This window comes from Musa acuminata, chromosome BXJ3-3 (genome assembly GCF_036884655.1).
Source record: "Musa acuminata AAA Group cultivar baxijiao chromosome BXJ3-3, Cavendish_Baxijiao_AAA, whole genome shotgun sequence".
NCBI lineage: Eukaryota > Viridiplantae > Streptophyta > Magnoliopsida > Zingiberales > Musaceae > Musa > Musa acuminata.
In genome coordinates this window covers 11,905,529-11,930,491 of record NC_088351.1, presented here as the reverse complement: position 1 = coordinate 11,930,491, position 24,963 = coordinate 11,905,529, and the positions used below count along the sequence as shown (strand labels likewise).

The 24,963-nt window shown below is 36.7% G+C and overlaps 1 protein-coding gene and 1 pseudogene across 6 annotated transcripts; both read left to right on the top strand.

Annotated features, from left to right (window-relative positions):
* The first annotated feature begins 618 nt into the window (after positions 1 to 618).
* LOC103977306 (TSL-kinase interacting protein 1) lies at positions 619 to 12,959 on the top strand. 6 transcript variants are annotated; one of them, XM_065143340.1, is made up of 16 exons: positions 619 to 807; positions 3,704 to 3,888; positions 4,008 to 4,090; positions 4,178 to 4,225; positions 6,286 to 6,395; positions 9,542 to 9,626; positions 9,740 to 10,001; positions 10,169 to 10,336; positions 10,450 to 10,553; positions 10,834 to 11,075; positions 11,161 to 11,264; positions 11,346 to 11,509; positions 11,603 to 12,010; positions 12,103 to 12,231; positions 12,317 to 12,492; positions 12,568 to 12,959. In XM_065143340.1, the coding sequence occupies exons 2-15, from the start codon at positions 3,789 to 3,791 to the stop codon at positions 12,488 to 12,490; spliced, it is 2,181 nt and encodes a 726-aa protein (XP_064999412.1). In that variant the 5' UTR covers positions 619 to 807; positions 3,704 to 3,788; the 3' UTR covers positions 12,491 to 12,492; positions 12,568 to 12,959. The 6 variants fall into 6 exon arrangements, with proteins under 6 accessions (XP_064999412.1, XP_064999413.1, XP_064999415.1 ...); XM_065143344.1 differs by having other exon boundaries at positions 620 to 807; positions 9,740 to 9,827; positions 9,903 to 10,001; positions 12,317 to 12,959; XM_065143341.1 differs by having other exon boundaries at positions 3,713 to 3,888; positions 12,317 to 12,959.
* Positions 12,960 to 14,566: 1,607 nt separating this feature from the next.
* Positions 14,567 to 18,662, top strand: LOC103977304 (zinc finger CCCH domain-containing protein 32-like; annotated as a pseudogene).
* The last annotated feature ends 6,301 nt before the right edge of the window (positions 18,663 to 24,963 follow it).

Below are 24,963 nucleotides of genomic sequence, written 5' to 3'. Positions count from 1 at the left end.
TAGTTAAATTAAATACTAAATCATTATTTATAGTTTCTATTATTATTATTATTATTATTATTATTATTATTATTATTATTATTATTATTATTATTATTATTATTGGATTTCTCTCTATTTTTCATTGCACTGCACGCACCGCTGATACAAATACAAATTAGTATATATATCATCTTGAACAATTCTTCCTGATTTAGATATCAATGCGTTAGCATTAATTAATAAATAAGAACAAAGATGACATAAAAAAAAAAAGAAAAAAAGACTTTTTAAGTTTTACAATTATATGTATTTATATGTTCTAAATCGGATTCGATCCGTAGGGATATGGTTTTGTTCTCCTTAGAGCATTGTTATTTTTCCGATTATTAATTTTGGGCAAAATTGGGCAACCAAATTGTAGCCTCTCGACGCTACGCTCCGACTGCATCACCCCTGCAAAGTCGTGGCGCGTCACGCCTGCAACAGACCCACCCACATTCAACCCCAAGCCCTTCCTTGCTTGGGCGAACCAAATGTCCATCCCCCGTGAGCCTTATCCCGGTGGGATCCACCGAGTCCTGGTTGAGGTTTCGCCCGCCTTTGATGCGTGTCTCCTGGCCGAACATAAACAGCCGCGCCTCTCACGCCACCGCAGGGACGTCTTCGATCCCTCGTCCGACCGACCCTGGCTCGCCTATCTCTCGCCCTCTAATTAGCCCTAGATCGCCCTTTCCCCTTCCGATCCCCACTCGGATCTTCACCGCCGGCCTTCGACGTTCCCTGCTGGTTCTCCACCTCACCGCTGGAGCGCCCTTCCTCCGCCAGGTACCCCCTTCCTTCTCCTCCTCATTCGAATCTGTTGCTAGTTTCTGTATCCTGTTGAAGAAGCATGCTTCCCGATATTTGATGATTCCCCCCACATCATCCTCTACAGAATCTAATTACTAATTTACGCGCGGTGATCTTTTCTTGAACCTTGGGCTGGAGATCGCAAGGACGATCTCGATTATGCCGATCTGATGGAGGGCGAATTGTTTTGTGCCGGAGAGGGAAGCAACGAACTCGTTTGAAGTAGAATTGATGTGTCGATTGTTGTTACTTTTTCGGGAGAGAATGTGACTTACCGTATGCATTCCTATTGCCTTTACCTGGCTCTAGATCCTTCTCCTTCACCCATCACTTCCAAAATAAAGATGCTAAGCTTCTAATACGTATTGTATTTGGTGATCAAAGTACACGAACCTGTTTCGATGATGTTATTCAAATACAATGCGACAGCTTCTAACCAAGTAAGATAGTAGACCAACCTCTTATGGTGAGAAGTTTTTGGAGTATTTCAACTCAGATACAAAATTAGATGAGGTGAATCATTGGTTGTTTGTTAGGAAACTAATGTAGAACATAGATTGATTACATAGGATATCAGGAGTATTGCAATAAGTGGGTATATGCTCACAAACTGGAGTTATATGTTGAATGTGTTGCCAAAGTAAGGAAGACATTTCCTCTTTTCTCTCTGAAAACAAAAATCAATGAAGTTTTTGTTTCTTTGAGTATCTCCACTTTTGTTTTCAACTATCCAACTACTATTTTTAATGTGGACCAACCTCGTACTTCCTGTCTCTTAGCTTCCTGTTCTGAGAGCTATTTGCTTTATTTTGCTGCCGCTGGCCACCCTGATGTGTTCTACCTAAAATTACAGTTTGCAGTCATTGACCATGGCTTACTTTGTGTGCAATTTGATTTGTGTATGTTGACATAATTTATTTGTTTGTGTTGATATAATGCCAACAAATTTTGCATGTGTGGAAGAGTACACCCTTTTCTGTACTTTCTAACCTAAACTTACGTTGCTGGTGTTAATCATGTTGTTTTCTTGCATTATCCTTTGTTCTACATAGTATCTTCTTAAACCTTAAGCTGTCTAGTTATGATGAGCCATATGGCTTCAGTTCCAAAGGCTATGACTAGCACATTTGCTGTTGATTTGCCAAGATGAATTAAAGATTAACCAAGTCTTTGAGTCTCATGACTTCTAGAGGACCAAGGGGAGGTCAATGCGCTCCAACTACTAATTACAGAGGATGTAATTAGTTGCGGCAAAAGTGAATTGATGCTCCCGAATCCACGCTTTTAAGTGGAATCTGTTCAGATTGGAACCCAGATTGATCAAACTCACTGCTAGCTTGATGATTTTTTATGTGCATCTATTCAAGGGAGTCAAATATGGTTTCATCCAAGTCTTCTTTGAGATATGACATAGGCCCAGTTGCAATCTTTCAAACGGGACTTCTCGTATTGTATTGAGTCCACCTAGGTGTTAATTAAGGATGAAAATCTGCCACGAAATAAGAGTTGGATATTGGGGAATCAGAGGTATGCTCTTGTATTTCTAGCAGAAGTACCCTAGATGGACTCTAATGTATCAAGAGTATACTGTGATAGGAAAAGCACTGGAAGAAAGACAGATAAATGATACCTCGTATTGTTTGACTCTTATCGAAGACATTAAATTCATAGAGTATAATAATTAAAAATTTATTTGTCTAACAGAGAGTGTGTTTCACCCAGTATCTTATATGAAGCTCCTTTAATCAGTTACATGCAAGTTCAACCTCATATCATATTACTTTGTGGTGTGTGACTATTCTGATGTTGCAAATTCCATTTGAATCTAATGGCCTTATCAAGGATGTAATTTAGCTAAAACTCTTCTTCTAGTTTATACACTTATCATATATTTGTAGCTTTAGTTTGGATAATTATTCACTGGCTAAAAGAACAACTAAATAGATACTAGCACTTAAGCTTGAGAAATTTGCAAACTAGTTGTCTTCATCTTGAACAATGTTTAGTATTTAGTTCGTTTGTGCATTTGTGTCTTGAGTTTTGGGCAGTTCCAGATGTAGCAGAAAGAGATCATGAAGAAAGATATCTGAATAAGACTACTCTACGCATGTAGTGGCAATGTTGAAGGTTTAAGTTTGGTTTCATCTCTTTGATGGTCAGATTGTCCAAATCAGACCATGAGATAGGATTTGGAGTTTTGAATCTTGGCAAATTTTCAGAGGATACATTTGTCAGGTAGGAACAAAATTAAATTGGTCATCAATGACTACCTGAAATCATCCAGATGGGTCCATCAACTTGGCTCATTTGACTTAAACATAAGTGATAATACAATAATTAACAATAATAACTGTCACATCATTTTGGTTGATCTTTGATATCTGGGTAGTGTTTAGATTGGTCATATATCCAAGAACTTGTAAATCTATGGTGACTTTGAGCCTTGAGGGTCATTTAGAAAGGATGAAAAAGAGATTACAGGGGAACCATTTCTCACATTTGTTGAACACCATAATTAACCTGAACTTTGGATCAGTTCTAAACGAGATGGTAACTTGCCTGAATAAACTGTTGGGTGCTTTATGTTCTAAATTGATGATCGATGTGGCTCTTAAACTTTATTAATGGAAAAAGTTTCACATTGAACCATTTGTTTTTTTTTTTTTCATTTTATTGAATAAATTAGTTTTCTCAAAGTGTCGGTGGTATGATTTGCCATGTTCTTGTTATGCAATCATGTTGATCTATATCTTTGTAGTAGTTCTTACATTTGGTAAACATAGTACTATAGAAGCATCTGGCTTATCAGGTATTTCTATTTTTTTACCATCTGGGCTTCTTAAATTCTCACTAAGCCTGCTTTATTACAAAGATTATACAGGTTGTATCTGGAGATCTGGATAAATCTATGATAGAGGTAGTTTGTTGTCTCCAGTAGACACATTCTCGACACGATTATGGAAAATCAAACTTCTCCAACAGAGAATTTGCTGATAAACAATGCAAATAACACTTCTCCTTCATCCTCTTCCATGTGCACTGATGCTCAGAATCCTGGTATTTCTTTTTTTCAAAATGCGTCCAGTTTTGTCTTTGTTGCAGTTATTGTCCAAACAGAATAATGCATTTTGTATTAGCAATTTCATAACAGAAATTTGTTGATGTTTTTTGTATAGTAAAAAAACCTACACGACAATGGGCTGCATGGACACGTCAAGAGGAAGAAAACTTTTTTAATGCATTACGACAAGTTGGCAAGGTTCTACTTTTAAATTTTTTTGTGCTGAAGTCTTATTCTTTGTTGTTCTCTGACTAGTTTTATTTTGATGTCTCATTTTGTATATAGAATTTTGAGAAGATTACTTGTCGTGTTCAAAGTAAAAACAAAGATCAGGTATGTACTTTGCTTGCTATATCATCTTTTTCCAAAATGTTTACTTTAATAATTTTACTTTAATAATAACCTTTCTAGTGACTGGTAGTTGCTGAAGCCAACAATTTCTTTGCTTGCATATATTACAGTAGCTAATTTATTTTTTTGGTGATACACCATGCAATATGGTGCTTGGCCTTTCTAAACTTGTTAAAATGAATTGTATACGGGGAAGAGCTTTATGGTAAAGTGTGTTTGTAATATATGTTCAATAATGGAATTTGTCACAGTATACATTTGCTAGAGAAAAAGAAATATCAAACAATCGACTGCTGATTAATCTAATCGCACCTATTGCATGCAACCAATATTATTGTTAACCTACTGTTGGAGATTGTGACACTTTCTGTGTGTGTTTTAGGTGTTGGAAGAAGAAAAAATTTCCCCTTCTTTTTGGATTGATGATTGGTTCATTTACTTCTCATATGGTTTATAGACATTTATTGTTATTTATCTAGGGGTTCTTTTAGACAAAATATTGTAAGATTTCATATGTGGTCGGGTGAAGGATTAAGATATTGCCTATAGTCTATGTCAAATATGGGGAAATTGATCTATGCTTGATTGGGATGTGCCAGTTCTCATGCCAAGCTTATTGTGTTGTAAATTTGATGTATGTCTGTCATGCACGTATCAGAACAATATGCTTTAATCCACATAGGAGCTCATACAGCATGTGGTGTCTCACACCTCTAAAGTATTCTAGTGTTTTACTAGCACATTGATGTTCTTTATGATCTGATTTGGTAAATATTAAGGACTCCAATCCATAATTTCTGAGATTTTTGTTATAGTGGTGGAGCCCTGTCAACTCAAAGGTCATCCATCTGGAACAGAAGACAGGTTGAACCTTAATGAAGATGATTGCTGATTATTTTTGCAATTGGTGGATGTATGAATGGGAATACATTTGTCAAACACAAATCAATCTCGGCAAATGCAGCAGAAAAGAAAGCTTCTCTCTAATGAATGCTTGATCTAAAATAGGAGTATATGAAAACAAAGAAGATTTGATATAAATGGTATTAATTTACCATAAGTGGAAAAGCATTAACTTAAGATTTTTATATCCTGTTGTGCTGTTCTTCTTTCTTTATTTTAGTCTTCCATCTCCTGTAATATGATGGGTCATAAGAAGATTTGTCTTTTAGCATGTTTTCCCTTGCAAAGTCACCAATAACTTAAAGAGCACAGCGAAGGAAATAAATTTCCTCTGATCCTCCATCTTACACATCCATTTCAGTTACTTCTATTTATCTTGACCTTAACAACTGAGACCTTAGACCTTTCAGTTACAATATCTTTCCAGAAATTGTCAATCTTAGACTCCTGTCTGATCTCTCTACTATCTGTACTAGAGTCTCCTATGACCTCCTACCTTCCACTGACTTTGCTTTTGAGCCAGAGAGGCTGAAACAAGCTTCTTTGGCTCTGAATTGCCAGATATTTTCTTCCGTTCGATTAAGGCAGCATGCTGCTATAGACAGTGTGGAATATCATCAACACTTGATTGAGATGAGAGTATTGTCAATTACAGCAATATCACCTTTTCATCTAAAACAATTAAGATGTTCATGACGTTGAAAAGGGTGAAGAATTCTTAAAACTGTTGGAAATCAAAGTTTCTTTCTTCAAGAAAATTCACCACTAATGAAGTTACTATAAAAACAGTAGTGAAACCAAAGTTAGCAAAGACGACTTACTGTTTATTGAGTTTTTTGCTTTGTAGGAAAGAAAGAACTCCAAGCACAATGTGTTTTCCACCTTTCTTACATTGCATTGCTATAATGAATTTGTTTTACATAGTTTTTTTGGTATATTCTTAGGATATTCAATGTAATAATTTCTTCCACATGAAGTGACAAATATTTTTTTATTTATATTTTACATTGCCAATTATTAAATTAAGTTGTAGTATGATATCTATTTGTGGTAGTTAAAAGTTGCAGAAAATGTGAAACATGTGATTCATCATGTTCTTTTTCTTAGTTTAACTTACTGGATTACTATTTAATCTGCAGGTTAGGCATTATTATTATCGTCTAGTCAGAAGAATGAACAAGCTTCTAGGTCCCGGATTTTGTTTTGACGCTAAAAACTCGAAGGATACGAATGCTGCAATGCTCCGATGGTAATTACTTTGTATATTTAGGATGGACATTATTCCATATTTAAGATGGACATATTAAGTGTGTGTGTGCTACACAACTTTTCTATATTATTGCTCATTGGTGCTATTAAATGAGAACACTTGGTAATTACTTTGTATATTTAGGATGGACATTATTTTTCAATATTTAAGATGGACATATTAAGTGTGTGTGTGCTACACAACTTTTCTATATTATTGCTCATTGGTGCTATTAAATGAGAACACTTGGTAATTACTTTGTATATTTAGGATGGACATTATTTTTCAATATTTAAGATGGACATATTAAGTGTGTGTGTGCTACACAACTTTTCTATATTATTGCTCATTGGTGCTATTAAATGAGAACACTTGGAAGTGTTTACAAACAGATTGGTGCTTTTAAAGTTCACTTAGTTAACTGCCCTTGCTTTATGGATGGTCATCACATAACCATGTTGACCTGTAACATCTTAGCTAGTAGGGGACCATCTCCTAGAGTACTGTCAAATTACAATATTATTTATTTTTGGTATCTTATATTAAGAGAGAGCTTGTTTTTGTTTTGTCATGGTGTTAAATTAATACATTAGAAGTGGAAGAGAAGCAAAAAAGCAAATAGCTTTTAGGAGACCCAGATAGTCTAATCTAAAGGTGACAATAGAATGTTCTCCCAAAATGGCATGACAAAGGTAGGAGCCTATAGGTTGGAAGAAAATGAACCTAATTCCTTGTAAATTTTAATGGCTAGTTAGACAAAGAGGGTAACAAGGATGTTCTTGTTGAGTGAAAATTTTGGGCCTTGCATAAATAGAGTTGATGGTGGTGCTATAGAGTTCAAAAAGTAAGTATTGCAAATAGGTTAACATAAAATTGATCGCATTATAAAAATCTGAACTTTAGAAAAAAATAAAGTATCTAAAAGGGTTAATTACATATTACCTCATATAATTAGTTACTTTTAGCATCCCGATCTCTATACTTTCAAAAGTTACATTGAGATCCCTATACTTACGAAAGTGAAACATTTAATCCCGTTGCTCCAACAAAAACCTCCTCTATCTCTCTTGATTTTTTAACCTTGTGAAATTATCTTTTTAACTCTGTATGATGATTTCAATGTTTCACTTTCATAAGTGTAGGGATCCCAATATAATATTTGAAAGCGCAGGAACCGGGATGCTAAAGGTAGTTAATTACAAGGGGTAATATGTAATTACCCCTATCTAAAAGGAGGCTAAAATAATGTGACTATGTCTAAGGACAACACTTATGATAGTTTTTGTAGTTTAGTTAAATCTAAGAATGGGGAGGGTGTTTTATGCTCGCTAAAGTTGGAAAGAGATGCAAATATATACATATACATATATATATATATATATATATATATATATATATATATATATATATATATATATATATATATATATATATTGTGTGTGTGTGTGTGTGTATATAAAATTTTAGATACATAAATAATGAAGATTGAAGGATGCTAGTTAATTATATTGGAATGTGGAAGTGAGAGAGGATTATTTATTGGGCACTCAATGGATAAATTAGTGGTGAAGATAGAAAAAAAAAGTGATAAGATTATAAATCATGAATTTGTTTGAAAAATTCAGGCAAATAGGTAAATGAGCCTTTAAAAAGAATGAAACAGGTTAGAGCATAGAATTAGATTGTATTCTTGTCGAGACTTGAGGAAATTAGATCAAAGGGTAGTTTGGTTAATTAATTTATTTGACATATTTTTTAAACTAATTAATTGACTATTTTAGGAATTTTTTTGCCCAGTCTACAATAATCAGATGGCTAATTTTGCTCAAATTGTAGGGAATATAAGCTGATCAGATACACTGTGACTCTGAAAGAGGGTCATTGAGTGCATCAATTATAGAAGCTATTTATCTGATACGACTAGTGAAATCTATAAAGTAGGACTTCTACATGGTTTTTATTAACTTAGAAAAACCTATAGTAGAATCCTTAGAGGTATGTTGTGAGTTTTTAAAAGGAAGAACATGTTAAAGGTTGTCTACTGAGCTCTTATCATCATTGTGTTTGTATCAGTGACCAACTTTACTTCTTATCTTTTTGCCCAAATAAAACTTACTAGGTATGTTTGGGATGGATTTGCTTAATGAATTCCTTTTGTTGATATATTAAAGAGAGCCTGGTTGCTATTAGTTCAAAACATAAGTTGTGGAGATAAAAGTTAGAAACTAAGGTTCTTTAGATTAAGTAAAAGTAATTTGATTACATGATGTGCCAATTTAGTAAAACCAAGAGAAAATTAAAAGAAAGAGTTAAAACTGATGTTTAAGTTTCTGTAAGTATACAATTTATATAATTTGATCTATCATCTTTAAGAAGTAAAGATTAATGAAAGTGTTATCGATAGTGTTCAAGTAGGATGGTTAAAATGGAGAGGGGAATTGGTGGTATTATGTGAATCTTAATGAATGTTTAAGTTCTTTTATGGAGTGTCCTTTACTATAAAAGATTATATTGACATTATTTATCTAGGAAAACAACTAGAGAAGATGGTTTAAGGTGGTATGTACATGTTCGAAGAAGATTTATATATGCATTTATGTAAGGCATGTCAATTAAGATCGTTGGGACACCCTTGGTTATGCTATATAATATTGTAAAAAAAAAAGTGAATGAATCTATTATTTTCGGTCGCCCTCTATGAAGGTGACCGTCTTCCGTAGAAACGTTTCTACCACAGAGTCAATTTGAGGGAATCTATATCATGAAGCATTTTTATCTACTCTTGGTTATATAGATATCATTGAGTATAAATCTAAGATCTGGTTCCCTACCATTATTGGTCATACTTCATATCCATGCTTGGAATTCATTACATTACTATAACAAATTACATTAAATATCTGAGCTAAATTGAAAACCAATAATGTGATGCTTGAATTGGTGGGCACCAAAGATTATCATCTATTGTGAAATGATGATAATTAGATCTCATTTTTCTTTGTATTATATGCTTGTTTACTTTATATAATTCTTACTAATTTTCGGAAGTTCTTGCTACCTTGTTTAATGTATGGCTGGTTGAGCTTCAATCATTTTTTGCCTTGTGTGTTGTGAAGAATTATGATAATAGATGTTTTATATGCCAGGTGGTCTTTACTTGAAAAACACAGCTGTACTGCCTCAAAACTGCATTTGAAGCCCCGGAGATTTAAGATATTCATAGAAGCTTTGGTGAGTGCATATTTCCTAAGCATTTTCCTTCAGATTTAAGTTTCTCCCTTTTTGGTTTAATTTGATGATAAGCAGATAATTTGTTAAAATTTATGTTGTCACTTTGCTTTTAGGAAAATCAACTTTTAAAGGACCGAAACAAGACTAGAAGAAAACGACTTCCTGAAGATATGTATTCTCCTACTTCAACAACCATTCTCAGTAAGGGTCCAGGAAATGACATTTATCCAGTAAAACTACTAACTGTTGAATCTCCAAGTACTAACAAATCAACAGCTTCTAGAGGGACCTTCCACAAGAACGATATGTTTTCAAACATGAATTGCAGGAGGGACTTGTCTAGTATGAGACCTCTGAGGCCAAAACGAAGGCCAGGTAATTTATGCATGTTCATGTTTGGTATAACATATAGTGAAATAACTTCTGAGTCTCTTCCTTCAATGTTCTTTTGCATGACCTAGCTTATTCCATGTTTTGTTATAATGACTAGGTTCTCAATTTAGAATGGTGTTTTACATCATTTTTTATTGTTTGTCTATCAGGTGTTGTTGCATCTGCTGAATATAAGAGATGGGAGAAGGCTGCAATTGCAGGTGTTTCTTTAGTTGCTGATGCTGCTGAAGAATTGGAACGAGCAACCAATAATATAAGTTTTTCTTATAGTGAAGAAACCTATCATGTGTTAGCAAACAAGATATGCACCAATACTGGTAAGGCCTGTTATTGACTGATGTTTTACTTGAGACATTATTTGATGATGCTTTAGCATATGCTTATCCAAGTTGAATGAATCAGATATGTTTGAATGCTCTGGTTCTTGTAGGAATTTGCTCAACTGAGATGGCCAAAGCAATCATAGAACCATCTTTAAAATTGAAGTTGCAATTGTTTCCTGTTGATGAACAGACTCTAAATGTACTGGAAAAGGTATATTAATGTTCTGAGGTCTCTCTCTACTAGTAATGGCTTTGAAATTTAACCTTAAATTTTTTTATCACACTTCGGATAGGCAGTAGTTCTTGTTAATGGAGGAATTGAGTGGGTGGGTGTTTTGTGTATGTGTGTGATCGAGCCACCGAGGTCAATCTTACTCTATCGAATCCTTCGACCAAAGCATGACAAGATGTATTTAGCATGTTTATTTGTACTCATATTACCTCAGTCAAACAAGAAAACAATTAAGCTCATTGTCTTCACTTTTACCTAGGATGGGCACAATCCACATTTGGAGCTCACCTTAAGCGGTCGGAAAAGGATATCATCAGTGGTGGAACATCTCAATCGGAAATGGGGTGAATCAAGCGTAGCAGTTGGAGAAATCATGCTTTTTCCCTTCTCTGTTAAGCAGGAAGACTTGGCAAGTTCCAAAAGGTGGACATCAAAAGATACTGTTGTTAGTGCCGCAGATGTATATGCTACTGTTGGCAGTCCTGCCATTTTTCGTTTAAGGTACAAAACAAGCATAAAAGAACACTTAGAATCAGAACTTGATTAAATTGTGTTAGTATGTTTCTGACTGATATCCTGTGTCAAGGTATGGCTGGTTCTCCACTGCAGAAGCTGGGTCTGAGGGTATTGAAGTTTCTCATACAACTCTTTGTCCTGATGACTGTTTGCATTCAGAAGACACTGAGAATGGTAATATCATTACGCATTTTCCTTACCATAGATTTTGATTCTCCACAAGTTACATCTTGAAACAACCTCTGGAATGTTCAGAAAATCAAGCAGTCTCAGTAAAAGATTTTGCAACTTCAGTTGTTGATCTCCCTGAACCTCCTGAGGCGGATTGCGTACAATGTGAGGAGAGATTTCCTGAGCCTTTACAACCATCCTATGGTGAAAAAGCCAGAGCTCAAAGTAGTTGGAAAAACAAGGATGTGGTACTAAAATTTCCTGTGGATTCAATGTTATCTAGCCTGCTTTCAGCCACTTGTTCAGTTAATCATTAAAATGTACAATTGTCTGTGTTACAGGTTAATACAGAAGAAATTTGTGTCCTGATGTCTGCTGGAGAATGGGCTGATAGTCTCACCAACATTAGTGTTGGAGATTTGTTGAATGAGGCATCTAAAGCTGCTAACTCAAAACATATGAATTTCCCCAATCAACCATCTGTTTCATGTCTTAAACAGGCCTCATTTAGCTGTGATTCGTTTGATGCAGCTATTGCTGCCCATATGTCTGGTCATCATTTGTCATCCCTTTCGGATAAGGCATCACAACCATCTATCTGGGATGCAGAAGAAACTTGTGATGAATTTTCTTTTCAAATGCTTTCGGCTCAGGCACAGGAGAGATTGAAACCTGCAAGTAGCACTTGTACAGATGGTGATGAACAGTTTTCTTCTAAAAGTTCACCAGGAATTCAGAATTTTCTTAAGGTTTGTCATGTGCAACTATGTTATACTCGTTTTGAAGATAAAAAAATTGTTGTTGAAACATTAGCATAAGTTGCAATTCCTTCTGTTGGTAGGATTTTGGTGAACAGAGATCCAAAGATGATCCTCGTTGTGACAAGTCTGAAGTTGAGACTTGTAAAGATCGTATTTCCAGTGATGGTTCTAATCATGAGAAGGATCCCTGTCTTGCAGATATCTATTGGGTATCTATTTTTTGCCAGCATTTACTTGTCGGCTTTTTTGAGATCACTTTCTAATTTACATGTTCTTTTTTTCCTTGATTTGCAGTCAGATTCTTTAGGGCCACTGGACTTGGATATGCCTCCCTCTAAATTTCAGGGGCAAGATCTAATTTTTAGCGACAGTCTGAGCCTCAGTAGCCTGAGTCGCTTGCTAGCCAACAGCCTCGACGAATTCCAGAATTGCTCGCTGTTTTGTCTGGATAGTAAAGACCCTGCATGACAGTAAGTCTCCTAAAATGATCATCAGCTCTGACTGTATGACTGAAATGCTATTTACCTTTAAAATGTTGGCCATAGGTAAAAAGAGTAAAAGAAGAGGGTGGGCTATAGGAGATGGGGAACTTGTCTCTTATATCTACATGGCTTGTGGAAGCTATGCAGGCAAAGTATGTGCTTTTTGTACATAAATAGGGTGCTGTAAACATGTAGCCCATGAAAGGTTCTACTAGCTTTGAACAACAGTTCTTGTTCATCACCTGCTAAAATTTATTAGCTCCAGTAAGTAAACATGAGCATTAGTAGTCCAGGACCTGCTATTAGGAGGAAATTTGGAAGCCCTCCTGAGTTCCATATGAAGCATGGTATTGACTTGGTATGACCAAACCCTGCTGATAGGAAACAATATTTCTGCATGATATTTTCTACATTTGACACACAACTAATCTTGAATATACTCACTCTTTATATAATCTAGCTCACAAAATCCTGCTTGAAGACTAATTTGTTTTGGTTGCATTATTATATGCTGTCAGTTGAGTTTTGGAATTAGTATGTATTGCCTCCGTGCTGCTCTCTTTTTCTAAGACAGGTCATCGATAACATGGGGTCCCAAAACCGAACCAAGGTATGCAGCACATCAGAAATTCATGATGGTTGTGATCCCATCAATAAATACGAGTTGTTTGTTATGCTTTATTCTTCTTGATCTTGGAAGTCATTATATCGGAGTATGATATGAACTACTTCGTTTTAAACCAGTAGAATGACATGGGTGGGGAAAAAATTTGAACCTACGGCTGATTAGGGTGGTAATGTTGGGCTGCGACGGATCAGGTTGTGTTTGAAGTTATACTGGCTAGATGAGAGGATGTGGAAACAGTTGCAGCAGCTTGTTTATGCCTTCAGGATATGCACTTGGTAGAATTGATTCGTATAGTGGAGGAGCCCAAACCCAGAGCCTATAAGAGAATAATATTCATTCCGTCAGTCTGGTCAAATCTTGGACCACTGGATCAGTGGGCCAATTAATCAGATTTCATGTTTTAGAGTTGTTTATTGTGTTAAAAATATAAAAATGGATTAAGAATGTTATGAGTTTTTCTAAACGATATAGTGAAAGAGGATGATAGAAGAGAATGTGTGTTATCCTACCTTGTAGACGAATATAATAAAAACGATATAATAAAATGGATGAGGATTTGAAGCAATCCAAGGTTGGTTTCGGTGTTGAACCGCAGTAAGTGCACGACCAGGTATCGCGTCTCACTTTTTTTATCATAATTTTTATATGAAATGAATTTTAAAATACATAGACCTAAGCTTAAAATTAAGTAAAGAATGAAGATAGATATATCATTCTTTGATTTGGATCATGTCAAACTAATCTTAATTTTCATCCAAAAGAATTTTGAAATAGATCATTTTTTGAAACCCCAAAATGTATGACAAGAGTGACTATTTATGGTTGGTAGGGATTTGGTTATGGTAAATTTTCTTACTGAATTAAAACATTAGAGCTCCAAATTCAGGAATACTAATAACTTTTTCTCAAAAAAAAAAAAAAAAAACTAGAATCAGTTTGGTCTAACACTAAACTGGTTCATATTACAACCACTCTATTTTGGTGGGAAAATAGTTGCTTGGTTGACCAACAGGAAGGGGCCCATTAGTTGGGATCACCATGTGGGAAAAGGCCACAAACTTGGGATATTTCCTAGGAAATCACCCATTTTAATATTGTTTCATTTTAAAATATTTATTTTGGTTTTAGAACAACATGAACAAATGTAGTTTGAGGATAAGTAATTTGGCTATAGGTAAAGACAAGTAATTATTTAAATCCAGCATGATTATATTTACACATTGAATAATAAAATATTTTTGGGAATCTCTCGCAAAAGCCAAAAGTTTTCTTAGAAAAAAAAAAAAAGATCCCAGTAGAAAAAGAAGGGGAAAAGAAAAAGCTTTTCTAGGTAATCCACCGGCAACCAAATACAATGCTTAAATCCGCTTAATCCTAAGGGTAATAATAATAATAATAATAATAATAATAATAATAATTTCCTCTATAGGTCGCAGACAACGTGACTGGCTTTTCCGTAATATCATCCATATCCCGAGGCTTTCTTGGTGAAATCACCAGCTTCAATGAAGCTGGGGAGAGACGACACTTTTTGTCGTCGTTGCAGTCGGAAGGAGATGATAAAAAAGGCTGAGGACGCGACAGGGCTCGCTGATTCGCCGCCGATGGCACCAAAACGATCGATCGCAACCCTGCTGGGCCCAAGTCTCTGCTTTCTTCTGAATCTCTCCTCCAGATATCTGCTTCCGATCGTTCCTTAGATCTCTCTCTCTCTCTCTCCCCTCTGCCCTAAGCTTCGGAGATATCTTTCACCGTCGGGAAATGGTGGCAACCACTTCGTTTTTGTCGGGAAGGTGTTAGAGGGTAGGGGGATGGCGTCTGACGGCGGGAGTGAAGCGATCCGACCGGCGACGGCGGAGGAGGAGGCGTCGAAGAGGAACACCGACTGCGTCTATTTCTTGGCATCACCTTTGACCTGCAAGAAGGTATCTTTCCTTCTCTCTCTAGTTTTCTTCTAGCTGGAAGCGTTGCCAACTTTCCGCTTCTACCGCATGAGTTCGGTCTCCAGGACTGATGTGTATATCCTCCGTTGGTGTTTCCCATGAGCACTTGTCGGCGCTTGGTGAAACCCTAGAATTTTTTGGGTGGTGTGGAAACATGAAGCTGGGGATGGTTGCTGAAAGTTAAGTTTGGTCGTTCATGGTATTCTATTGTGTGGTCTTTTGGGGGTAACGCCATCGGTTTGGCAAAAGGAAAGCTTGGTCTTGATGAACCAGTTTTGTTATTATGCTTGCCCATGTGACACAGGCTACTACTATTTTTGCATATATTGTATTAAGTTTTCAGATTGGAGAAGTTACTACTATGCTGCATATGTTCCTTGCGTGACTAAAAATTTAATTAAAAGTAATAGTCACCCAGTTTTAGGTGATGCTTATATGCTACTTACAATGTGGCAGATGTGATCTCTTATCCTGCCGTCTATGTATCTCTATATTTTTCCTGTTGTGCCCTTTTATTTCTCTTCGTTCATTATTGTCTGCAATTGTATCTATAGAGATTTTTTTTTACAAGTGGAACTACATGTGAACAGGCTTGTGTTATCGGCTAGTTTTGTGCATCATTTTGTTTTGATACACATTTTGGTCTAAAATGTAACTGAGCTTTGGTCATTCAGGGGAGTGACTGTGAGTATCGGCACAATCAGGGAGCCAGAATGAACCCAAGGGATTGCTGGTATTGGTTAAAAGGGAACTGCCTCAATCCAAAATGTTCATTCCGCCATCCAGTAAGTCTCTTCTCATTTTCTTGTTTTTGTAGTATATATGTGCATGAGTTCAGGAATTCTCTAAAAGGAGATTTTGCATCTTGTTAGTGTGGAGATGACACTCCATTTTGGACATCGACATGAGTTAGGACCTGCAAGCATCACATGATGAATGTCATGTGATGAATATGAAATATCATTTGGGACATGAAAGTTTTGTGCTAACCTTGTTCCAAAATGAACATCACATGATTATTAAAAAGGCACATTCACTGAATTCCTTTAGCCTTTGTTTTCAATTACTACCATGTTGCACGTGAAGCTCATTTTTGTTCTTTTTCAGCCACTTGATTCCTGGTTTGCAACACCGATGCCTTCCTCAGGACCACTTAAACTTCTTCAAACTGCACCGACAACACAAATCCCAGCTGCATGTGCTCCCCTTAGTAATAATATCAATAAGAAAAGTTCTCCCTGCTACTATTTCCAAAGGGGGCAGTGTTTGAAAGGTGAATGGTGTCCTTTTATTCACGGGCCACAGGAATTTAGCAGTTCTGTCTTGCAGCAGGTTGCAAAAGCTTCTACATGTCTTGCTGAACCACCAGCAACCATTAAGGATACACAGCAGAACATCAATATGCAACAGAATGCTATCAAACTTAATCATGATAAACCAAAGGCAACCGGTGAAATGCCAGTTATAATGCCACCTGTTAAGGTAGTCATCAAAGACAAGAATGCTTCTGAAGATGACTTATTAGATCATAAAGTGCTTCCACCTAATTCATTGAATGGTGAACCTCCTGCACTGCCACATAATCCACATAATTTTGTTCCCACTAGCAGTGCCTGTTCTGTGAATCATCAGTTACAGCCTTTAGATGAGCAACCCGTGGTTGGCAGGGATACTGATGAGTTATTGCATGAATACTCCCCTGGTTTTGATGTACTAGTGGAAGATGATATCGAGGATCCGGATTTCTTTCACAATGAAGACAATTTTGGAAGGGTGTCAGCTCATAGTGGACAGCACCTGGAACCTGAAAATGAGCGCCATAGGGATTACGAACCTATGACCAGAATTGAAAGGGATCCATGTAATGGGATAGACAAATATGACAATTATGAGCAAACACAAGGTAGATATGGTTGGGATCCGAAGACTTCTGACAGAATCTTGGACAAACCATCATCACTTGAAAGAAGGGTGCTTGACAACGAGACAATACTTGGTGGGATGGATGACTCAGATTTGCGCCATCAGCTACTTAAAAAACGAAAACTTAATGGTTCAAGGTCTACTGGTGGTTTTGATGGTCATGGTGACTACAACCAGAGGGACGACTTGGATGCTGAGAAGAGAGATTATGGTCGACATTCCCAAGATCAAAGGCAATTTTCTCCAGAGAAATCAATAAACATTCGTCTACAAGGTAGGATAACATTTCCTGGGCGGTCTATAGTAGATATAGCCAGCAATTTGAACTTGGAGAAAGAGAGAGGCAGGAGACCTCGAGACACACACTCACCAGTGAGGTGAATGGACCACCAGACAAAACGTCCTGGGAGAATAAAACAGCAACTAAGTGAGGATTTCAGCAAAGACAGCCACAAAGAGTATTAAGAATAAACCAACTATAGGAGATGACACAAACTCTCCATATTTTGCTGGTCCAAAATCTATTGCAGAGATGAAAGGTGCAAGGATTAATGGACACTCCTATGAGCGTTTAATCAAAAGTATCATTGCTAATACCAATCTGAACAGAGTGAAGACTGGACAAGTAGAGAGGCTTCAGGAATCAGAAGATTCTTTATCGTTTGAAGGTCCAAAGCCACTGAGTGACATCCTGAAGAGCAAAAGGGAGTTGGCATACACAGACAGTGAATTTCTACTGGTCAGCATGAAAACATTCAAGGTGGTGGGGAACCTGCTGTCAATGATTCTGAGCTTGTAGCACCAAGTTTGCAATCTGTTACTCCATTAGATGCTGAAAGAGAAACAAATTATACAATTGACAACCATAAAAGGCACAAGTTTAGAGCAGATGATGATGAGAACCTTACTAATGAAGGTCAGTCTTCAGCCAAAGCTGATGATGTGGAAATCGAAGAGAACGTAGAAGATGAACTGGAAAACTATAATCAGAGGGATGAGGACTTTGGTCATGGTGACGAAAACACATTTCAGGGTGACGAAGATGAGTTTGACGACGAAGATGACTTTGCTAGAAAGGTCAGTGTCATTATATCTTGAAAACTGATGTAACAGGTATCAGTTTTGCATATCCTGTTGTTGAAGAGGCCTCAATCGGTCAATAATGTGATCTTTTGAATCTCTTGGAAGATAATGATGGCACTTGCCAATTTTTTTTTTAGAAGCACAGAGTGCCAAAGCATTTCTCTTCTTTCTGGTTGACATAGAGGCTCAATGGAATGATAGCATGCTGAAGAATCACTAGTCCTCTTCAGTTGTTGAATCTTGTTTGCTGCTTAGTTTTACCGATTTTTTGTTCTTTGGAACCTTGGTTGTGTAAGATGCCTAGCATTGCAAGGTATTTGTTCTGTTTCAGCACCAAATAGATAAGTAATCAGTCACTTCTCCGGGGTATGTTCTGCTCACCAAAATTCTCAGAGTTGTTGATATGGTAATGTAACTGTGAGAGTTCCATCATCCATATATCTGGGTGGAGACAATATCGACTTCACAATGTTGAGAAATTGTGGCAGCAATTTCCTGTATTGATCATGATAAATCAGAAGAAGAAAGAATGTTGTATTCATGCTCTCAGTATGAAATCCACGTTCTCTCCTTTTTCATGAGTGATTGATTTCAAGTTGCTGGATATTTAATTTGTAATGGAGGGAGGTTAATTGGAAATTAATTAATTCTCCTCTATATGAAAAAAATTAATTACTTTTTCTTATCCCTCGTAAACTTTATTCAGAGATTTATTTAAGGTTAATTATAATTTAATTAGTACTTCTAGTTATTATATATGTTTATTATCATAACTTAGTCATATATTCAAGTCTAGTATACTTTGACTTATTATATTATATTTAAAGTATACATTAATGTTTATGTATTGTTCAATCTATATTTCATAGAATAATGAGAAAAATATTTTTGAAATATATATAATTTAATCTTAAAAGTTAAAAATATAAAAATATCATTTATCATATTTATGAAACATAGATATTATAAATTATATCACTAAGTGATAGTAATGTATTTATGAAATATACTTTCATTTAAGTGAGAGCATTATTTATGCTTATATTGGCATGTTACTTGTTGTTCAAGACTTGGGTATTATAATCCTCATATCTTAATAAAAATTTCATTCTCAAAATCTTTTATTTGAATAGCTTTATATATTTCTATTGTATCTCTTCCTAAGTTACTTCCTATGTTACTTAGGAAGGTTTACGGTAAAGATAACATGCTCAAAGTAAATGCAAACCAGAGAGCACCGCAATTTTAGAGTGGTTCGGTCAATCTTGACCTACATCCACTTCTGACTTCCTCCACTGACGAGGTCACCGACGTCCACTAGAGGCCTTTCTACAATAGACGAAGGCCAACTAACCTTTTACAGTTTCACTCCTTTTGATGGGCTTAGGAGATAACCCTTACAGAATTTTCTCTCCTCTCTTGACAGATCAAAACTTGGGAGAAAAGAAGAAGGAGAACTTTTAACTCATACAACACTTTTGAGCTCTAAAAATCACAGAGTAAGATCAGGATTTCGGTGGTTTTTGATTTCCTTGTCATTGCTGCAAGGGTGGGGTATTTATAGGCCCCAACCCAGTTTGAATTCCGAGCTTAAAACTATCAATTCCTGGAATTCCGGGGTCTGGCGGTTGTACCGCCTGACTGGGGCGGTTGCACCACCTAGCAGAGCTCGAAGACTGAGCCTCTAGGCGATGCCACCTCTTGTCAGGGGCGGTTGCACCTCCTGCCAGAGCTCAGAGACCGAGCTCAAGCGGTGCCACCGCCCAACCAGAGCTCGGAGATCGAGCTCAGGCGGTTGCACCTCTGTCAGGGCGGTTGCACCGCCCAGCTAGAGCTCGAAGACTGAGCCTTGGGTGGTGCCACCACCGACCCAGGCGGTGCTACCTCTGGCCAAGAAATCTGGGTCCGAATGGGCTGATCCATTCGGCCCAATTTGGGTCTATCAAGGGCCCAATTGCCCCAAGATTAAGTTAATGAGATCATCTCCCATTTCTAACTTAATCATCGTGCTAACTATGAATTTCTTAAGACATTTACTATAGCTTACTTCCGGTGCGTCAATCGCTTCTTTCGGCGAGCTTCCAGCGAACATCCGATGGACCTCCGGCGATGCTCCGACAGACTCCTAGCAAACTCCTGGACTTGCGACGATCCACTTGGCGAGTTCCGACGAGCTTCTTTGGCAAGCTCCTGGACCTCTCGGATTTGTTTCCGCAGAACCTCCGACGACCGTCCGGACTTCTGTCAAGCTCTTGAACTCCCAACGTGATCATAGTCTTTGACTCTGGCTTAACTCCTCCTGCATGTCTTACTTTCATCGTAGTTAATCCTGCACACTTATCTCAACATATGGATTAGATAACAAATGACAATTGACTTCATCATCAAAATCCGAGATATAACAAAAATAACTCATGAAAAGCATCATGTAATTTCGAAATAAACTAAGGGGATTTTGATTACCTCGTCGTCAAAAGCCATGAAGGCGTAGTTTGCCACCTCGTCTTCATTGATTTTCTCCTCGTCTTCGGATGAGCTCGATTCGTCCCAGTGTAGTTCCCTCTTCTTGCATTCGTAGCAAGTAGTTGAGTCATTTTTATTTTTTAATTTTTGTTTCATGAACTTTTTAAATTTCATAGTGAGGAGTTCAAGTTCACCATCACTTGAGCTTATACTCAAGTGGTCTTCGATTATTCTTAGTCTAAAATCCTTCTTGTTCTTTGGAAGATTGTTCTCAAGTTTGTTTTGTGCCACATGTGTCATAAAACTTATTTGATAGGCCATTTTCTTCGATTAGAAAATGTTTCAAATCTTTTGATTCTTGTATTGTCATTACTTTCAAATCTCAATTTTTAAAAAGTGATCGTAAAAATTTATTAATAATTTTAAAATTCAATAAACATTTGTCAAGTGCTTTTAAACTATTGACGGCATCCGTGGTATATATGTCAACAGTTTTGCTCGGCTTCATTCGAAATAGTTTAAAATCATGCATTAAAAGATTAATTTTAGAATCTTTAACTCTAGTAGTGCCTTCGTATGTGATTTCAAGAGTATGCTAAATATCAAAAGCCATTTCGCACATAGAAACACGATTAAATTCGTTTTCGTCTAAGGTGCAAAATAGAGCATTCATAGCTCTAGCATTTAAAGAAAAAATCTTCTTCTCCAAATTATTCCATTCGTTCATTGGTTTAGAAGATTTTTGAAAGCCATTTTTAATAATACTCCATAAATTTAAATCCAAAGAAAGCAAGAAAACTCTCATTCGAGTTTTCCAATATGTGTATTCTGTCCCATTGAACATGGGAGGACGACTAAGAGAGTGACTCTCTTGAAAGCCGAAAAGATCCATTTCTCTTGGGTGTTAAACCAAATGAGAAATATGTAGCTCTGATACCAACTATTAGGAACGAGTCAGCACTAAGAGAGAGGGGGGGGGGGAAGTGAATTAGTACTGTGGAAAGATTATGTCGGTTTAAAAATCTTTGTTCCATTAAAATCAATTTCGATGAAAACCGTTTCGGAGAGATGTTAACTTTGAAATCATATTCGTAAGCGTAATGGAAGTAAAGCAAGTAAGTAGTTTGCAGTGAAGGTAAATAGCAAGAATAGAAATGTAAACCAAGTTTTTATAGTGGTTTGGTTATCATGACCAACATCCACTCTATCGATTCTCCTTCCGTCGAGGCCACCGGCATTCGCAAATGATCTTCCTTTAATAGATGAAGATCAATCTCATTCTTACAACTCTATTCTCCTTTTGCAGGCTCAGGAGAGAACCTTTACCCCCTCTTTTTACGAAGCTTCCCTCACACTCTCTCTTAAAATAGTCTCTAAACTTTAGGAGGAGGGACTCTATACTTTACATAGGTTTTCAACTCTAGAAACATTGAGTTTTTGTTCCCTTTTCTTGCTTCTATGCAGGAATAGCTAGGGTATTTATAGACCCCAAATGTCTTAAAAAATGAAGCTAAAATTTAAATCCCTTGAAATTTCAAGGTACAAGTGGTACCAACGCTTGCACTGGGCGGTACCATCGCATGCAGCCTCACACTGGGTGGCACTACCACCTAGAAGACTGTGTCTGGGCAGTACCACCGCTTGACACAGTCTCGGAGACCGTGCTACGACGGTTTCACTTGTTTAGTCACTATTTGGGCCTTTTTCTTAGCCCAACACAGCCAAAATTTAGGCCCAACTATCTCCTAATTAGGTTGGCCCAATTCTAATCCTAATTATATGCTAACTATAAATTTTAAGATATTTATTAAGCTAAACAAAGTCCATAAGTCTAGGTTTCTTCCGGCAATCTTTCTACGAACTTCCGACAATCTCTCAGCAATGTTTCAATGGACTCCCAGCAAGATCTTGGACTTTACGACGATATTCTTAGAAAGTTCCAATGAGCTTCTTTAGCAAGCTCTTGGACTTCTTGGTTAATTTCGGCAAAACTTCCAATGAACGTTCGGACTTTCGACAAACTTTCAAACTCCCAACGAAATCGGGTTCTTGACTCCAGGACTTCATTTTGCTTTATGTCTTACTATCGTAGTTAATCCTACACACATAAAACACACTTCGATCTAGAAAATTATTACTAAGCATGAATCATGTTGTCCGGTATGTCATTGGTCCATCGACGTTTCGTTTGATTCTTCGGCGCATCGTCCTCTCTTGCGGCCTATTACCCAATCGGCTAGTTGACCTCTACAACTCCGATATCCTTGGCACAATATCCGCTCTTCTTGGCCCGATGCCCGAAACAATGGCCTGAAGCCTTCTGTCGATACATCAACCGATCCTCCAATGCGACATCTAATCTTCTGACATATTTTTCTCCGGCCCAACATGATTCTTTCTACTTTAATTGTCTCTCACTGATCGAAGCTTCCTGCGTCACTAAAAACATAGATTAAATCATAAATACTATCAATTGGTTTTATCATCAAAATATGAGATTCAACAGCCAGCTCGATATTGAGCCTAGAGGGTCATATATATATGGTAGGTGTTGTGACAAGTAGATGTTCAGATATGAGATCTTCGCTGGAGCCCTTATCTTAATGGATATCTAATAAGCCCTTGGACCCTAAGGATGAGATCCAATAAAGGCCAATGAAAGATTATTGGATAGAGATCCACTAATCTAAGAGATAGTTGGATGGAGATTCAATACCTAATAGGGCAGGATCCATTAGGGTTAAGTTTATAGGGGGCCTCTATAAATAGGAGAGAACAAAATGACTATAGATTGAGGCATTCTTGGTTGTCACCTCCTATTCTCCTCTCCCCTTCTCCTCCTCAGATAGTAGGTGTAAAGATTTAGACAATGATTTGAGGAGCATATTTACATCCCATGCCATGTGGATCACCGCTAGAGAGGAGGACGCTTGACCTCCTTCATCCTCTCCCACAGATCTACAGAATTTTAAGGATATACGATCTCCCTAAGTACAACACTATCTCACACATGGTTTTCATTTTTGCATGTTTTTGTGTACCAATCTTCGCATGACGACAAACATCTTTTAAGAAATTTAGATTTTTTGTTTTTTATTCTTCTACTTCATATGTGATGTCGCCCCTATATTTTCCTATTGTTTGGAAGTTTCAAATCTATCACAACTAGTCATCGGGAGTGACAGCCAATCTTACGAGGGCTATTGAGTATCGATAAAGGATCATTTGCCCTTGGTGTCATGAGAAGAATATCACATGTGTTCTTGCTAAGACAAATCCATTGCTAGAGTCATTCAGATTGAGAGAGAAAGAATTCTATAGGAGAATCCGATTAGGGCGAGATTCGAGTAGAAACCATATGGGCCTAATAGCACCATGCCCAATATATGGTCTTTAGGGTATTAGATGGATGAGGGACTATAGATTATAAATACATGGTAACTAAGGATAGATAGGTCCAATGGGTTAGATTCTCATGTATCGTTTGAGGACTGCGAAAGAGATTTAGAAACCGATGATATCGGTGGAAGCTCTCTATGAGTTCTCTTTTAAATTCTATATCTCTTAGATGTTTCGTTGAATGATAAGTTTTTGTTTTCAATTTTGTATTCTTGTTTATTATCCTTTCTGATTTTAAACTTGATAGTAAGTTAATTTTTTGTTATTAGCATTTGAGATTATGTACTTCCATAAAAAAGAAAAAAAAATTTAATTGTTAGCCTAATGGACTAGTCAACTTTTATAGAAAGAATAAGGTATGTAATGGTTTTCCAATTAACAAATTAATTTATTTTATTATTTACATCTTTACGTTTATCTCATCTTTCATGTGCTAGGTCTTTATTTTAAAAATCTGTCAAATAATATTTTTAGCCATTTCTTGTTTTTTTTTCTTAGTGTTCTGATCTCAAAATTGTAGGGTCAACTATCACAGACCGGTTTTCCAAATCCATCTCATATGGTAATTAAAAAAAACACCTGGTCGCTAACAATAGATAGCGACATCCTCCTAATTACTCGATTTGATTGGGATTATTCTGATCCCAAAACTAAACGCAGTGGGTCAAATAAACACAACTACGAATCAAGGAAGGATTTGTTTCTAAGTGTAATTTGGACTGCGGTAATGTAATACGAAGAATAAGATTTGTGGACACTAATTTGGTTTTTTTTTAAAGGGAAACCAAGGGGGAGCCCGTACAGCAAACAGAATAATCAATCCTCTTAGACCAAAGTCAACAATTGCCTAGGAGAAATCTTCATAGAACACGAAGTATATCCCTGCGAAGCATCCACATGAATGTCTCGTTAATCCCATTAAACAAATCTCAATTCTCAGGATATCCCTGCGAAAAAACATAATAAAGTCCTGAGAAAATTCTCTCTACCTTCCTTGTGGATATTCGTAATAATAACAAT

What these genes read in the sequence shown, in the direction of transcription:
- LOC103977306 (XM_065143341.1), top strand. Translation starts at nt 3,789, where the DNA reads ATGGAAAATCAAACTTCTCCAACAGAGAATTTGCTGATAAACAATGCA. An exon ending in AATGCTGCAATGCTCCGATG is followed by an intron (nt 6,396 to 9,541) that starts GTAATTACTTTG and finishes TTTATATGCCAG; the next exon opens with GTGGTCTTTACTTGAAAAAC. An exon ending in AGATATTCATAGAAGCTTTG is followed by an intron (nt 9,627 to 9,739) that starts GTGAGTGCATAT and finishes CTTTGCTTTTAG; the next exon opens with GAAAATCAACTTTTAAAGGA.